A 15845-nucleotide genomic window follows, 5' to 3' on the forward strand; every position below is an offset into this window, starting at 1 on the left:
TTCTGAATGAAGCTTCAGACTAAGTCTCAGGAAAAGTTCATGTAAAAATTGAGGAATCAAGTGAAATTCACCTAAAGATATCGTAGGGGCTCCTTTCGCCCAAAACAATGAGCAAACCGTCCCCTGACTCCCCCTACGCTCCTCGGGGCCGCGAGGGTGGTTCCGTCCGAGGCGCGGACTCCGCCTCCACGGGCGCCGCCATTTTGTTTGGCTGGAGGGGAGCGAGCGGCGCTTTGGGGGGAGGGGTCTCCTAGGCGCCTCACCTGACCCCGCGGCCGCTCTGTTGCTTCTCGCGGGGGAGGCCTTCTCCCGGCTAGTGGCGCGGAACCATGTACATAAAGCAGGTAAGGCCTATGCGTCCCTTCCACGCGTCACAGGCCCGCGAGGACCGCTCCCTGAGGCAGGGGTGTCGCGGCGCGCCCCGCGGCCTCTTCTCGCCGCAGGGTGGGCGCGGGGCTGGCCGGGGGTGTGGGGGAGGGGAGAGGCCCCGGTCCGCGAGCGCGGGCGCCGCAGAGAATTGGGACGCCTCTCTGCACCCGGGCACCTCCGCAGGGCGCCAGTCTGAGGGGAGAGGGGTGGAGGGGCCGGCGGGGCGTACCTTTTGGAGGGGCCGGGCCTTCCCGGGTGGGTCGAGGCAGGAGAGGCCGGAGGCGCGGGGGCCCGGCGGGGCAGGAGCGGCGTTGGCCTGCCTGGCTGGGGACCCTCGTGCAGGCCTTCTGCGTGGAGTGTGCCGGGATAGGGGGTCTCCCCGGCCCGGGGGCGCCCTGGGGATACAGCCTGGGGTGTCAGCCTAACCGGGGGCCGCCTCCTTTCTGACTTACCGGAGAAGTGAAAGGGCTCCTCCTTCCAGCAGTGTGTAGCGCCTCCTCGTTCCGTTGTTTATGTCTGTCAAAATGGTCTTCCCGCGCTGGAGTCCGCCCCAAAGATGAGCCCATTCACGCTCTTTGCGAAGTTTCTGTGCTCGAAGTGTGGGACTCTAAGCACTCCTCTCCTGGAACGGCAGCTCTTTTTGGCTGGCCGGAGGTGACTGAAAGGGGCGCCCAGGAAAGCTGCGGCCATTCTGCACACTTAATACACTTTTACTATAGCCCTGAAATGGTTAGTGTTCCAACGAACGTTGTACAGTGTACTTGATTTTTGAGAATTCCCTAACAGCTTACTAATTAGGACTTCTAAAAAAAAAAAAAAGGAACACTGGCAATGGTTGTTGATAAACGGGCTAGTTTTAGAAGATTTTTTAGTCACCCCTTTCCAAAATAAGTTTTTCTTCTATGAAGTGGACACTTTTTTTATCTTGCATTAAATGAGAAACCAGAAAAGGAAGGAGTGCTAAAGGAAAATGTTAGTTTGGAAGTTATTTATTTTTGGGTGTGTTCTGAAAAGTCTCTTTTATTTATTAGGTTATTATCCAGGGTTTTCGAAGTTACAGAGATCAAACAATTGTAGACCCCTTCAGTTCAAAACATAATGTTATTGGTAAGTGTTCTTGGTTTAGTAGTCAGACTTATGTCTATGCAGCCTTTTAAATTCTGCCTGTATTTAGGCTTAAGGAGACAGGAATTGTTTTTTAATATTACATAAGTTTATGTGTATTTTTTATATAAAATTACTTTTCTGCCTTTTATCTGCACTGATGAAATTGCTTGCTTTATACATTTAAAATACTTGGATAAGATAATCGTAAATTACTCATTTTTATTTGAGTAGCCTTGTATGTGTTTTAATAGCTCTAAGTTTATAGTGAATGACACTGAATTTAGCACTTCAGTTATTCTTGGTATGCCATTTCCTAGTTAAAATGGTCACTATTGCCTAATTTCAAAGATGACCATTTTTTATTCACAAATTAGATTGTTCTCAGATTTTTTTGTCCTATCATAATGTCTAAGGACAGACCACACAGCTTGGTGGGAAGAGCATAAACGAGCATAGTGGAATGGGGTTCAAATCCCAGTTTTGCCATGTAATCTTTTCCAAACTTTACTGCCTTAGGTGCTTCAGTTTTCTCATTTGTAAAGTGGAGATAATGATACACATCTCAGCTGTTGGAAAGGTTAAATGAGAAAGCAATTGTGTTAGGATAAGGGGGTAGTGGTGATTGCCTTACAATATAATATTTCATTTATGGGCTTCCATTTTGCTGATGCAACCAGTAAAATTGTTTTCTGACATTCTGCTGAGTTTTTAAAGGATAGATGAAGCGAGTGCTTCTAGACATCAGAAAAGCATAGAATGTGCTATTTACATAGAGTTATGCTGCACAGTGTGCTCCTTAGAGGGTATATTGGTATTAGTCAGCTAGGTCTGTTGTAACAAAATGTCAGACTAGGTGGCTTAAACAACAGGGATTTATTTTTTCACTATTCTGGAGGCCTCCCTCTCCATCATGCGCACAAGACCTTTGTTTGAGCCTCTTCCTTTCCCTCTTATGAGAGCATTAATCCCACCCTGGAGCCCCACCCTCCTAACCTCCTGTTCGTTACCTCTCAAAGGCCCCCATCTCTAAAAAGCTTCACATAGGAGTTTAGGGCTTCAACATAAGAATTTGGGGGGTGGAACACAATCCAGTCCATGGCATGGAGTGAGGTAAGATTCATACAGAAATCAGTAAAAGCTGAACACTGAATGCTGATGGTCCCAGAGAACTTTCCAGAGGTGTACTTTATTATGAAATAAATAATAAAAATTTTAAATTGAGGGCAAGAAAAAAACCTGCCATCTGTACATCAGTTGCAACCTTGTAGTTGGGAATAAATAAAACACTTTTCCCTTGCCTTACCTACTTAAGAATCATTAATTGAATTGGTGTGCCGTTAGGTAGCTTGATTGTACTGGAGTTTTCTTTTTTATCAAGAAGAAAATCTTTAGAAATGAAGAAAAATGAATAATTACTAGATTTATATTATTTCCTTAACTTACAAGTTAAAAGTGGATAAATATCTTAATGTATCAGTTGTATACAAGTGTCCCTGGGTATCTGGGGAATGCTCCTTCCCTTGTATAAAACTTGTTATAAAAGCTTAGTCTTTTGCGTATAACCTGAGCATGTCTCTAGATGGCTGATAATACTACATAAATGATATGTAAATAGTTACAAGTACAATGTAAATGTTGCCCACTTGTGTCTGGCACAGTGTTCCAGTTTTGCTTTTTGGAACTTTCTGGAAATCTCCCCCTCCCCCCAAATATTTTCAGCCTTTGGTTGATTAAATCCCGGGTATGGAACCCAGGGGATTTGCGATTGAGAGGACTGACTGTCATTTTATAAATAAGCTGTAAAATGATGGCCATTATTACCTAGGATGGTTAAATTATTTATGTAGGTCCTATCAAGTATTTTTGTTTTAGCTGTTTTACTACTTTGGTCGCAACATTAGGATTGTTAATATTCACAGTTTCAAAGGAAGTTGTGTTCTTTCTTTTGTTTAACGGAAAAACAAAACATAAAATGATTTTATTAGTTTAACATGTTTTAAAAACAGGTCCCTTAATCATGTAAGAAAGAGCAAAAGTAGTATAGACTGAGATTGATCCTAAAAATATCGTGAGAAAGAGTACCACTTTGAGTGATTTTGACCCTTAAAAAAAAATAAGATTTGAAGGCAGATATCTCATGTGCTGATATTTGGATGTTTGAATGATATTTAAATGTCAAAACTGTTGTGGGCACAACAAGGCAGCTGGTCGGTGAGCCAGTGACATAAGGATTGGTAAAACAATTTACCAGACATAAAGTACGAGACTAGAAAAGAAGTTTATTAGGGGTACACTGCCATAGACAACAGCGGGCCAGTCAGATGAGGGGTGCCTATGTGACCACCCAGGTGAAGAACAAGGGAAAAGTTACACTTGCTATAGGCCACAGTGGGCCCATATACTTTTTTAAAGTTACCTTTTTTCTAGTCTTCGAGCAAAAGAAATAAATACGAAGTTATAGAACATTATGGAAGAGCATAAAACATAAAAGGAACAAAAATTAAAATACTCAGAGATACCCATTCTTAATATTAACTTGTATTAGCCCTAGTTTCCTAGAAAACAGAGCCCGAGGCCTGTTTAGCTGCTACAGCTTTAATAGGAGGGTGCAGTCTGAGGGCAAGGGTGAGGGGAAAGTCATAGCTTTATAAAGAAGATACAGCTGGTTTGTGGTCACACTGAGTAACATCCAGACAGACTTTGTGAACCCACCACACCCTTGAAAGCTCAAATGGGAGAGGAATGGAGAGGGTTTTATATTCTGGTCCTTGTCTCTCTTTGGTGAACATTTACCACATAGGGCATTGGTTTCTCCCATGCTTTTGAATTGTGTTACTCTGGGGACTAACCCCCTAGAAGTGGTTGGGAAACTATAATCTTATTTGGGTTTTCACAGATCTGAATGCACCCCAGGATAGGCTGAAACAACCTGAGGTATTGGGAGACCAGCCTCTATATTGACAGGCAGCCAAAGCCTGGGTTGGGGTAGGTGAATCTGGGGACATGTATAAACTGGGTCTATCTCAATAATTCTCCAGTTTTTGTGTATGTCAATATAAGTATGCCTTTTTAAATAAAAATTGATTTGTACTAATCTGTTGATAATCAGCTATTTTTTTCCTCCTTCAGAATAAACTTGACTATCTTTATCATTAAATATTCAACATCCTTAAAATTGCTATGTAGTATTCCACTATGTGGGTAGGAGTAATTCTTAAAGGGAAATTATAAATTTTTCAGTTATTTATGAGTGGATTATGGTTTGAACTATTTCCATCATTCTTTTAATGATAAATTATGTTTTTAAACTTTTATTTAGTGATAATTTTAAGTTTACAGAATAGTTGCATGGATAAGAACAGTACAGAGAATACCCATATCTTTTATACATATCTACTTACTATTAACATTTCCCCACTTGCTTTATCATTTGCACTCACTGTCACTTTTTTTAGAGTTAGTTATGTACATCGTGTTCCTTTACTTATGACTTCAATGTGTACTTTCTAAGAATGAGATATTTTTTATAATTACATTATAGTTACCAATTTCAGTAAATTTAACATCCAAGAAAATAATCTGTTATTTATTTTCCAGTTATGTTCATTGACCCAGAAATGTTCTTTGGAGCATTTTTCTCCATTAATACAGGATCTAATTTAGGATTAGGTATTGCATTTAGTTGTCTTGTCTCTTTAGTCTCCTTTAATCTGGGTCATTTCCATAGCCTTTCTTTTTCTTTTGTCTTTTATAATGTTATTTTTGGAAAATACTATGTAAATGATGTGTCCTTGTCAGAGTTTTACATTTGGAGGCAGATGATATCCATCTACTTCTTATTGATGATGTTACTTCTGATCAGCCAGTAAAGGTTGTGTCCAATTTTTCCACTGTATAGTTAGTGTTTTTTTCCTTTGCAATTAGTAAATATGTGGATAGGGAGACACTTTTGGACCATGCAAATATTGTGCTCCTTATTAAAATTCCTCCCTAGGTTTAGCATCCATTGATAATTCTTGCCTTTATTCTGATAGTTACAGAATGATAATTTTCCATTCCAGCATTCCTTTCACATTTATCACTTGGTATTCTACTGTAAGCAAGAGCTATCCCTCCTTGGCTGTTTGTTTATCTTTTTATTATTAGGATGGATGCATGGATTATCCACCCCCAGCACTAATTTATAATTCATCTAATTATTTTAGTGCTCAGATTGTCCTAAATTTAGCCAGTGGAAGCCCCCTTCAAGCTGGCCTCTTTGTCTGTATATCCCTTTTTTTTTTTTTTTTTAAAGCACTTGATTACTGTTTCATCTCTTTAGAATTTACTTTGGATTAAAGGTGATAGCTTTGGGGCTAATTTGTTAAGGATATTGGCCAAGACTGAGAGAGATTGGCATGGTTACTCATTACTCAACAATGAAATTTTTGCTAAATGAGAAAGTTCAAATGAATTCATTAAATCTGAAACATCTGATATCCTTTTATGTATAGAATTGTTTATTTCTGAATTCACATAGTAAAAACAAGTGCCTTATAGTTGTCTATATTTTTGTGATTATAAGAGACTATACGTGATGTATAGGGCTGATCAGAAACATTTTAACATGGAAATGGTTTGCGAATTTAAAATGGTTATTTAAGTATTTTAAAATTTTAGCATATACGAATCTTTAAATTGTTAAAAATACTATATACAATTAATATAGAATTACATGTTCATTGTAGTGATTATAAATTATGAAAACCAGGTAGTATAGTTATACCTATTAACTAAACTATTGGGAAAGAACAGAAGAAGAATAAATTTCTTTAAGAAAAAGGCTATCTGAAGTCTATATAAAAATTGTACTCATTTACTAATTAAAGCTGTCTATGTTTTTTTGTTCACTGTTCTGTTGTATTTAATTTCAGTTTTTAAGATGTTATGTTAGAAAACTGGATTTTATTTTTTTTAATACTTTCAGTAAAGTTTTATTTTATTGTTTTTTATACAAAATAACATGTACTTTTGGATATTTTATAGTGGGCAGAAATGGATCTGGAAAAAGTAACTTTTTTTATGGTAGGTATTGTTTTTTGAATTCTAAATATAGTAAGCCCTAGATATCTTAAGGCAGTTTATCTGAGGTTGTGTCTGCATGAAGCACAAGAAATACTTCTTCAAACAGGGTTGCAGTTTAATGGAGAGGATTTAGAGTGTAAGAATCAAATGAAATAATATATATGGAAGTACTTTCTAAACTTGAGTGCAGTATATAAATGTTGTAAATGCGAACAGATGGGAGTGGAGGGGAGGGGAATAGTTAATATTATTTTGGAAAATGGCTTATTGGCTTTATTTAAATCAATTATTTTAATAAAAGATGAAGGAGTATAAAAACTTTATAGACTCCATGGAGACCGTTGTCAGTTTGAAGATAGTAAATAGGGCTTTGAAAATTGTCTTTAAAGATAAAATGCATTTAAGAATAGAAATGCCTCTTAACAAATCCTTTGGGGAGAAAAAATATTTTAACAGTATTGGACCATAGAAGGAGTAGGTTGAAAAAATTTTGAACCTCTTAGTTGAGTAGTGCTTGAGGGAAAGCGGGGTTTAGTAATAGCAAAGGTTCTATTCCTTATGTGCTCACAGATCAAAAGGATCCTCTGTACCCCATCAGTGATTGTAATTTGGGAATAGTGAGACAGTAGGATTGGAGTGGAAGTATTTCATAATCTCTGGGGGTGATGAGGGCAGCTTGAATTTGTCCCCTCCAAGGTGATAATAAAAGAAAACCAATCCCCACCTCCACCCTCAGCAAACACATTCATATACACACACTCTTAAAGTATCAAAGGTCTCTTGGGTGGACTGGAAATAGAACAGTTGAGTAAAGAGTTCCTCTTCTAGGGCACGGTTGTCCACTTAGGCACTCTATATGAAAGTAGGAATGGCTGCTGCTTACGGAAGACAGGTAGTGTAAATTCTGCAGGAGAAAGTGGAAATCTGAAACATTGTCCATTACTCCTACTTAGTTCTGTTTCTTTTGATGAAGTATCCAATTAAGGATATTATAGGAATATATCCTATTTTGTTAAATATTTTAATTCATATCATTTATGTGTAGTGGGTAAAAGCAAATACGGTGTGAAACCTAACCAGTGTATACTTTGACCAAAAGGTAGACCTTAGTACTGCTTGCCTCTTCATGTAACTCAGTGTTTTGGTTTTTTTTTTTTTTTTATTTTCTTACCTTAAATGTTTCAGTGGAAACAAGAGTTTTCTAATATCATTTCTTAGCTGATTAGTCTAAAGTACAGGCAAATTTTCTTCATTCTTTTTTCTATATGGAACAGGTAATCTACTTTATCTGCATTGTTCATTACCTGATATACTATATTCTGTGAAGGTATGGGAAATTATGAAAAAGGCATAAATACTTTTTTAAATTGTACTAATAATTGTTTTTGTATTTCTAGCAATTCAGTTTGTTCTCAGTGATGAATTTAGTCATCTTCGTCCAGAACAGCGATTGGCTTTGTTGCATGTGAGTGAGACTGCTCTAAGATGTTATTGATAGTATATACTTCTGAAAATACATTGTCAGTTCTGGTAAAATTATTTGTTCAAGTTTCAGATTAAGTTGTGAACACGACAGTCTATCTCTTACGTGTGTTCTGCTTTGAAATTTATCATACTATATTAATGCAGGATAAAGGCTTACTTTTTATATAATGGTAAGAAATTTGTAGGATTTCCCTATAGATGTATATGTCTTCCATATAAATATAAATTCATTATTAAGAGTATGGGCTGGTCAGGTACTAGAAGCAGGTTTGCTGAGGAGAAAGAAGAGTTAGGTTGGGGATTAGAAACTTTGAGACTCAGAATCAGAAGTTAATTGGCAGCATAGAAAAGCAAGCATTACAAACTAATCAACATTAAGTTATTTTTAGCCATATTTGTACTTAAATGGTTACATCATTTTCCATATGAAAGACAGTGTATTTGTAGTAGTGAAAGTTAGTAGACTTTATCATTAGATAATTATGAAAGATAAACTAGTTTTAGGATAAGAAATTATAAAAAGCTATGATAAAATGATAGAGTTTATCTTTCTTAGGTTTAAATATGGCTCGTAATTAAGCCCAGACAGTGAGATTCCTCAATGTATTTCAGAAATGTCTCTTACACTTAGAAAGTTCTTTTTTTAAGCATTATCTTCGTTTTTCCCACCACTCTTAGATTTGAATTTTTAGTCCAGTAATCAGGATTGATTCCCTATAGAAAAATCTCCTTTTAGATTTCTCAGATTGGCATGGAAAGAGTAATTTCTTTAAGTATCATTCTTCATTGTATTGAACTACTACATAATAACATTTTTCAGAATCTAGAAATTATTTGGGCTTGGTGTGTAAGTTGTGTCACACATTGGTCAAATGTGACACATATTAAATGTATATGTTTTCACAGCAGATTTAAAACTACATAGAGTTTTGTAGTTTAAAAAGACAGTTTCAGCAATTACATGATTTGTTAGGGTTTCTTTCTAGCATTAAGATGGGTCTATAAGAGAAAAGCCTCAGAATGTTTTTTATATTAGCAAATAGGTAGAATTGGGTGCTGTGGAGTCTTGTGTTCTAATACAGTGGTCTGCAGAACAAGACCTAAGTACATCTAACGTTGATATCACTTGTATAGTTCTCATTTTTTAAATTCAGAATCAAATATTATTGATTGCATAGTGTTATCCTAATCTAGTGTCTGCTGTTTTGCCAAAAGAATATATACTAGTATGACAAATTTTTCTCTGTTGAATCAGACTTGTTACTGTGGACTTAACTTTAAAAGTAGGTAAAGAATATGAAAATACCACTTAAATGACACATTTATTTTTCTCATGTTTTAGGAGGGTACTGGTCCTCGTGTTATTTCTGCTTTTGTGGAGATTATTTTTGACAATTCAGACAACCGGTTGCCAGTGAGTAACTGCTTTTTCTTTTCAGTAATAATGTTGAGAGTTTAGTGGTGCAGCTGATTTTTTTCCTGCTTTGAAACATTTATTTATAGCTGTACTTAGGCTTTTATAATTTATACTAAAATAGCTATACGGCTTACATGGTAATTTTGTCTTAAAGTTATAATGAATATTCTGGTAAAGAAATGAGAATATGCAAAGTATTGTGGAAAGAATATTTTTGTCATAGAATTGAGTATTCATGGCATATTTTTAGTGAGATAATTGAAATTTCAAAATAATTGCTTTGGTGGGGACTCTAAGGTGACCTTATTAACTAAAAAGTTTCCACTTTTACTATTAAATTTAACTTTGATCTTTTACATTTTTTTCTTAGATTGATAAAGAAGAAGTTTCACTTCGAAGAGTTATTGGTGCCAAAAAGGATCAGTATTTCTTAGACAAGAAAATGGTCACGTAAGCATTTTTCTTTATGTTTGTAGTTTCTTTACAAAAGAGTAAAAGTATTCTTTTAACTTGCCTCATATGAGGCATATTTGCCTCATGTTCAACAAGTCTATATTGAGAGACTAAATACGAGAATCAGAAGAGTCTCTGAGACTGATAAAACAGATGATCAATGACTGTTCTACTCCATTGTGCTCCTTAACTCAGGAGTTAGTGTACTTTTTTTGCTAATTGTTGGATTGTTACTTATTTGAAAAAAATTATAATTGTCTATCAACAGGAAAAATGATGTGATGAATCTCCTTGAAAGTGCTGGTTTTTCTCGAAGCAATCCTTATTATATTGTTAAACAAGGAAAGGTAAAAAAAAATATTGTTGATCTTTCTTTAATGGAGTTTATTTTCTGAGTTTCATTGAATGATGAATTTGGTGTGAGTCTAGTGGTTAAGTCAGAGCAAAAATGGATCTTACTGTCTTCTGTTTTCATTGATTTATTTTGCAGTGAAGTTTGTATTACCTTTTATGTGCCGTAAAGTACAAAACAGATCCATTCCGTAGTGGGATAAAAGTATTTCAGCAGAGTTGTCTAAGTGGATCTTGTTTTCTTAGTAATCTGTATCACTTACCAAAGTGCACCGTACTGGAAGGCATTTTTGGTTTGTAGAAATCATGATCCTTTTTAAAAATATAGAAACATAAAAATCACGTTTGAAAAAGTTACTTTCTAAAATTAATACTCTTGTTAGTATATCACAGAATTAAAACGACCAAAAAATGTGCATTACCAGAAATCTACCATAATGCTACATATTATTTTCCTGTAATACAGATTATATTCTTAAAAGTTTTTAGGAGTTACATACTTTACCTGATTGTTCTACTCTTTCCTAATATACTTTAAACTATATACATCTAAAATAATTTGTTTCTCTTAGCACATACCATGCAGTGTCCTAATAGCTTTCTGTTGCACTGTTTTGGACTGGGGAGATATTTTTTTAAAATGTCCCCTAGTTATTTAATATTGGAGGCTTTTTTAGATACGCGTTGGAAAGTTTGCATTCAGAAGAATTAATTAGGAAGAATATAGTGTTTCACTTTAAGAACAAGATTTTGAAAAGATTGTCTTTATAAGAGAAATTTATTTAAAGGAGACTGGTTTGAAAGAACAATTAAACTGACGCAAATTCCATATAGATCCCTTTACATCATTTCAGTTTTTGCTCGTGTGTCACTTCAAATGAGCTATCTATGACTGCCTCTTCTACAAGAGCATTGTCGTCACCCCAACTCTTTATGCTTTATTTTCTTATTCTACATGGGTTTTTCTCATAGCAGTTACACTGAAATGGTATGCTTACTTCTGGTTTTTTCCCCCACTAGAATGTAGGCTTTTTGCAGGCAAGACCTGTCTTGTTCATTGCTCTTTTCCTAGTGCAAACTCATACTTTTCTTAAAACTGAGCATGTGAATACTTTTCAAGGTAGAGTTCTTAAAGAGCAGTCTGCAGCTCTGTAATAATTAGTTTTCTAAAACTTAGATCAACCAGATGGCAACAGCACCAGATTCTCAGAGACTAAAACTATTAAGAGAAGTAGCTGGTACTAGAGTATATGATGAACGAAAGGAAGAAAGCATCTCTTTAATGAAGGAAACAGGTAAAATAAATGTGATTCTACCTTATTTATTCTTCTTGTGAATTACTTTTTTATTGTGTTATGATACTTGAAAGGAGTTGTCTACTCTCGGGAGTATATTGTATGATACTTTGCCTATGTACTGAATGGAGAGAAAATTAGTTTCAGGCAGTTCAAGGTTTGAGATTTCCGTAATTTATATCTTTGAATAAAGAAATTGTCAGTGTGAGATAATAGTGCTTTTCTAGGTCATCTCTTTGGTGCTTCTAATGTCCTCCTCCTTGTTCGGATAACAAATTTGGATGTATTCCTCAAAAAAAATTTTTTTGGAATATCAGTTGGCATTAGGTTTTAAGTTGTTCAGGAGCAAGTAATGTAATACTTTGAACTTAGAATCTTCCTTAGTACGTTTATTATGGAAACTCTACTTTGCTTTTCAAGTGCTACGTCCTCTCATGGCTTACAGTCAGACAGTCCTGGGGTCCAAAATCTGAGTAATAATTACCTGATATTGTGACTTTAGACTTGATCTCTGGTCCAAAGCTTCCCCATCTGTAAAATCCTTTTTTATGGTTCGTAGTGGTGAATAGGGGAGCAAAATAGCACCACAATTGGACTATAGTAGGTATTTAGTATATAATAGCTATAGAATAATGCTGTTATAAAAATTGAGAATCAGTGACATCAGTGGTATTAAGTAGGTTTTGTTTTTTTGTTTTTTTGTTATTAGAAGGCACACTGGCTTTTTAAAGGAAGCTTCAATTGAGGCCTTTACTTAAAGGTGTATAGTAAAAGAATCAGTGTAACCATGTGTAAGTCTGTTCTTTGATGCTTTTCGTAATGAAGCATCTTAATTGCCATTTTAGTATCTTAGATTTAGTTACCACGTAATATCAAAGAAATAATGATGTAGTTCTTAAGGTTAACTCATGGTATATTTGAGAAGTGATACTACATAAAAATTTTATTGAACTCCTTCACGCCTTTTCCATTTTTTTTAAGAGGGCAAACGGGAAAAAATCAATGAGTTGTTAAAATACATTGAAGAGAGATTACATACCTTAGAGGAAGAAAAGGAAGAACTAGCTCAGTATCAGAAGTGGGATAAAATGAGACGAGCCCTGGAATATACCATTTACAATCAGGAACTTAACGAGACTCGTGCTAAACTTGATGAGGTAAAATATTTACCTTTGCCACTTCAGATAAATTTTATTTTTAGGAATGTGTTAAATTCACACTGTATTTATACTTTTCAGTGATTTTTATATACAAACTTCTAAGTTTTTAAACCTCTTTGTGAATTAAATTACTCAGCAAATTTGCTCTTTCAGTTTACTCCAAAGAGCGTGCCTAGACCCACCTGGTCCTTGCTGTAGTTACATCTGAAATACAATCAGGTGGTGGTGTCAGGCAGACCAGGGTGAGAGGAAACCACCTTTAAAGTTTTATGAACTTCTTTTCTAGCTTTTTAAAGTGTATTTTGTAGTTAGTATTGCTGACATTTTGTACAAAAATTTGTTCTAGGTGATGCTGAAAACTTTAGGCATTTTCTGTTTAAAACCAGTAAAATTATTTTTGGAAAAACTTTTTTAAATGAGTGCTTATTTTAGCAGATACTAAAAATTTTTGCTAGATACTACAAAATATGAAACAAATACAAAATGGGTTAGAAATCATAGCTTGGTTTTTTTTTTTCCAGCTTTCTGCTAAGCGAGAGACTAGTGGAGAAAAATCCAGACAATTAAGAGATGCCCAGCAGGATGCAAGAGATAAAATGGAGGTAAGGTTATAAACTAGCCTTAGATTAACTCATCTTTTTGATCCCAGTAAACTTTCTGTATCAGAATTATGGATTGGTAACTTCAAGTGGGGCATCACTGAGATTGAGTATTAGAAAAAATAGTACTGAAAGTATAAGTGAAAGGAAAAGAGACAGACCAGTGGTGTTTTGATTTTGCTGTTGTACATCTAATTGTCTGACTTGTTTTTGTCTGATACTTTTTGAATAGGATATTGAGCGTCAAGTTAGAGAACTGAAAACTAAAATTTCAGCCATGAAAGAAGAAAAGGAGCAGCTCAGTGCTGAAAGACAAGAACAAATTAAGCAGAGGACTAAGTTAGAGCTTAAAGCCAAGGATTTACAAGATGAATTGGCAGGCAATAGTGAACAGAGGGTAAGTTAAAATGCTAAAAATGAAAGACATACATGTTCAAGTGAGTGGGAACTGCAGAGGACAGTCCTGTGAGAGGGGTGCATGTTTGAATTTTTGTAAAAAAATCTGACGTATTAAAATAATTTGCATTCAAGTTGCAACTCAGTACTGTCTTTGTTACTTACATTTAAAAGTTTTGTGTTGCAGATCAGTTTTCTCATGGATTTTTTTAACAAAATATTTTATGCTAGACTTATAAATTAAGCAAAAGTTTTTAAGTGGATTGCATTTTTACTTATCTTGCTTTATTTACAGAAACGCTTACTAAAAGAAAGGCAGAAGCTGCTTGAAAAAATAGAAGAAAAGCAGAAAGAACTGGCAGAAACAGAACCTAAATTCAACAGTGTAAAAGAAAAAGAAGAGCGAGGAATTGCTAGGTCTGGGATTTGTTTTCACCAACAATTCTAACTTTCTCCATGGTTCCTCTGTAGAACCTTAAGTAGTTGTAGGTTAAAAAGGTACAGTAATTAAGGGCATAAGTTTAATGCCCATTGTAATAGCCAATGTTAAGCAACTAGTGTGGGCCAAGCATTACTGTATGCATTACTGCCTATTTTTTCTACTCAAAAGCCATGGGAGAGCCACATTATCCCCACTATAAATTCAACAAACTTGAAACTCTAAGAAGTTCAATAACTTGTCTAAGATAACACAGCTAAGTGTTGTTGGGCTTTTAAAAACATGCTCGATGATTGTTCTTTTTTTACCCAAATCATATCCTCCTGTATGTTCATTCTGCCACTTTCTTCTTTAAGTAAGTGTTTTTCTAACATATAGACATTAGTATCTATTTGCAGATTGTACTTGCTAACATTTGCTGACTTTACAATTTAGTACATTATGTTTTTATGCCACTTAAATTCGTTTTAATGAATTGCCTGTTTATATCCTTTGCCCATTTGTTTTCTGATTTTTTTCTTACTGTTTATAGGGTTGTTTTATGTTACCTGGGCATTAATATTTGTTCTGTATGTTTTAAGTGTTTTCTCTGTCTTTGTCTTGCCTTTTAATTTTTATAGTGTCTTACTGTGAGGAGTTGAAAATATTTATATGGTTAAATATAGTTGGAGAATTTCTTAAAATTCCTGAGATGGGGTAGCAGAACTGTCTAGATTTACTGAGTAACCCAACCTGGAATGACCTTAAATCCTTAGGGGATGGGCTGTTTTACCTGACTTTAACTGATTTTGAAGTTAAATTAATGTTATATAGAACTAGTCCTAGGAGCTCTATTAGATAATAGTTACTTTTGATACTTAATTCCCTTTTTTTGAATTTTAAAAATGGCTCTTGTCTCTATGTACTCTTGATGTATTGGTTACAATTAAACTTGATTGTTTCCTATTCTCCTTTTCAATCCCTTCTCTTCTATCTTGTGTAGATTGGCCCAAGCTACCCAGGAAAGAACAGACCTTTATGCAAAACAGGGTCGAGGAAGCCAGTTTACATCAAAAGAAGAAAGGGATAAGTGGATTAAAAAGGAACTCAAATCTTTAGATCAGGCTATTAATGACAAGAAGAGACAGATTGCTGCTATACATAAGGATTTGGAGGACACTGAGGCAAATAAAGAGAAAAATCTGGAGCAGTATAATGTAAGAACTTTTATAGCTGCTTTGTGAAATCCTTCAGAAAAGTGTGAACATGTGCAGTTTCTTTAAGTTTTATTTTTAAATAGTTTACATGCTACTCTTAAAATATTCAAGACAGATACTTGATTGGAAAAGACCAGGGCAATCTAATATTATACATATGGTAGTCCTCTTTTTTAAAGGAGACTTTTTTCTGTGTTGTTGAGTATCCATGTAGATTGAATATATTTTAAAATACATTTTTTTGAATTAGTAGTATGTATCTGAACTCTGTCCTTAACTTTAATGTGATGCAAGTCTAAAACATGACTTTTTGGTAACTTAAAATTTTTCCATTCTTATATTCTAATGTAATTTCCTGTCAATTTAATAATTTACTGCAGAATTTTTATTACTGCATTTTTTAATTAAAGCATAGGTGATTTTTAACATTTTCTAAATAAAACATTTACCATGCACGTTTAGTTAGCATTTTCTTAAAAAATGAAGTAGAAGATAAAATCATCACTTACAGGGT

At 35.1% G+C, this 15845-nt stretch overlaps 1 protein-coding gene across 1 annotated transcript in view; it reads left to right on the plus strand.

Moving 5' to 3' along the window:
* Positions 1 to 202: 202 nt before the first annotated feature.
* SMC3 (structural maintenance of chromosomes 3) overlaps positions 203 to 15845 on the plus strand; it is a 30200-nt gene continuing 14557 nt past the window's right edge. The window contains exons 1-13 of the mRNA XM_010983271.3: positions 203 to 344; positions 1401 to 1476; positions 6502 to 6540; positions 7938 to 8005; positions 9368 to 9439; positions 9813 to 9892; positions 10164 to 10242; positions 11424 to 11541; positions 12523 to 12698; positions 13223 to 13303; positions 13533 to 13697; positions 13992 to 14113; positions 15118 to 15331. Of these exons, the coding sequence (XP_010981573.1) occupies positions 330 to 344; positions 1401 to 1476; positions 6502 to 6540; positions 7938 to 8005; positions 9368 to 9439; positions 9813 to 9892; positions 10164 to 10242; positions 11424 to 11541; positions 12523 to 12698; positions 13223 to 13303; positions 13533 to 13697; positions 13992 to 14113; positions 15118 to 15331 (1305 nt within the window). The 5' untranslated portion in view covers positions 203 to 329. The remainder of the gene's footprint in view (positions 345 to 1400; positions 1477 to 6501; positions 6541 to 7937; positions 8006 to 9367; positions 9440 to 9812; positions 9893 to 10163; positions 10243 to 11423; positions 11542 to 12522; positions 12699 to 13222; positions 13304 to 13532; positions 13698 to 13991; positions 14114 to 15117; positions 15332 to 15845) is intronic.

Source organism: Camelus dromedarius, chromosome 8 (assembly GCF_036321535.1).
Source record: "Camelus dromedarius isolate mCamDro1 chromosome 8, mCamDro1.pat, whole genome shotgun sequence".
Classification (NCBI taxonomy): Eukaryota; Metazoa; Chordata; class Mammalia; order Artiodactyla; family Camelidae; genus Camelus; species Camelus dromedarius.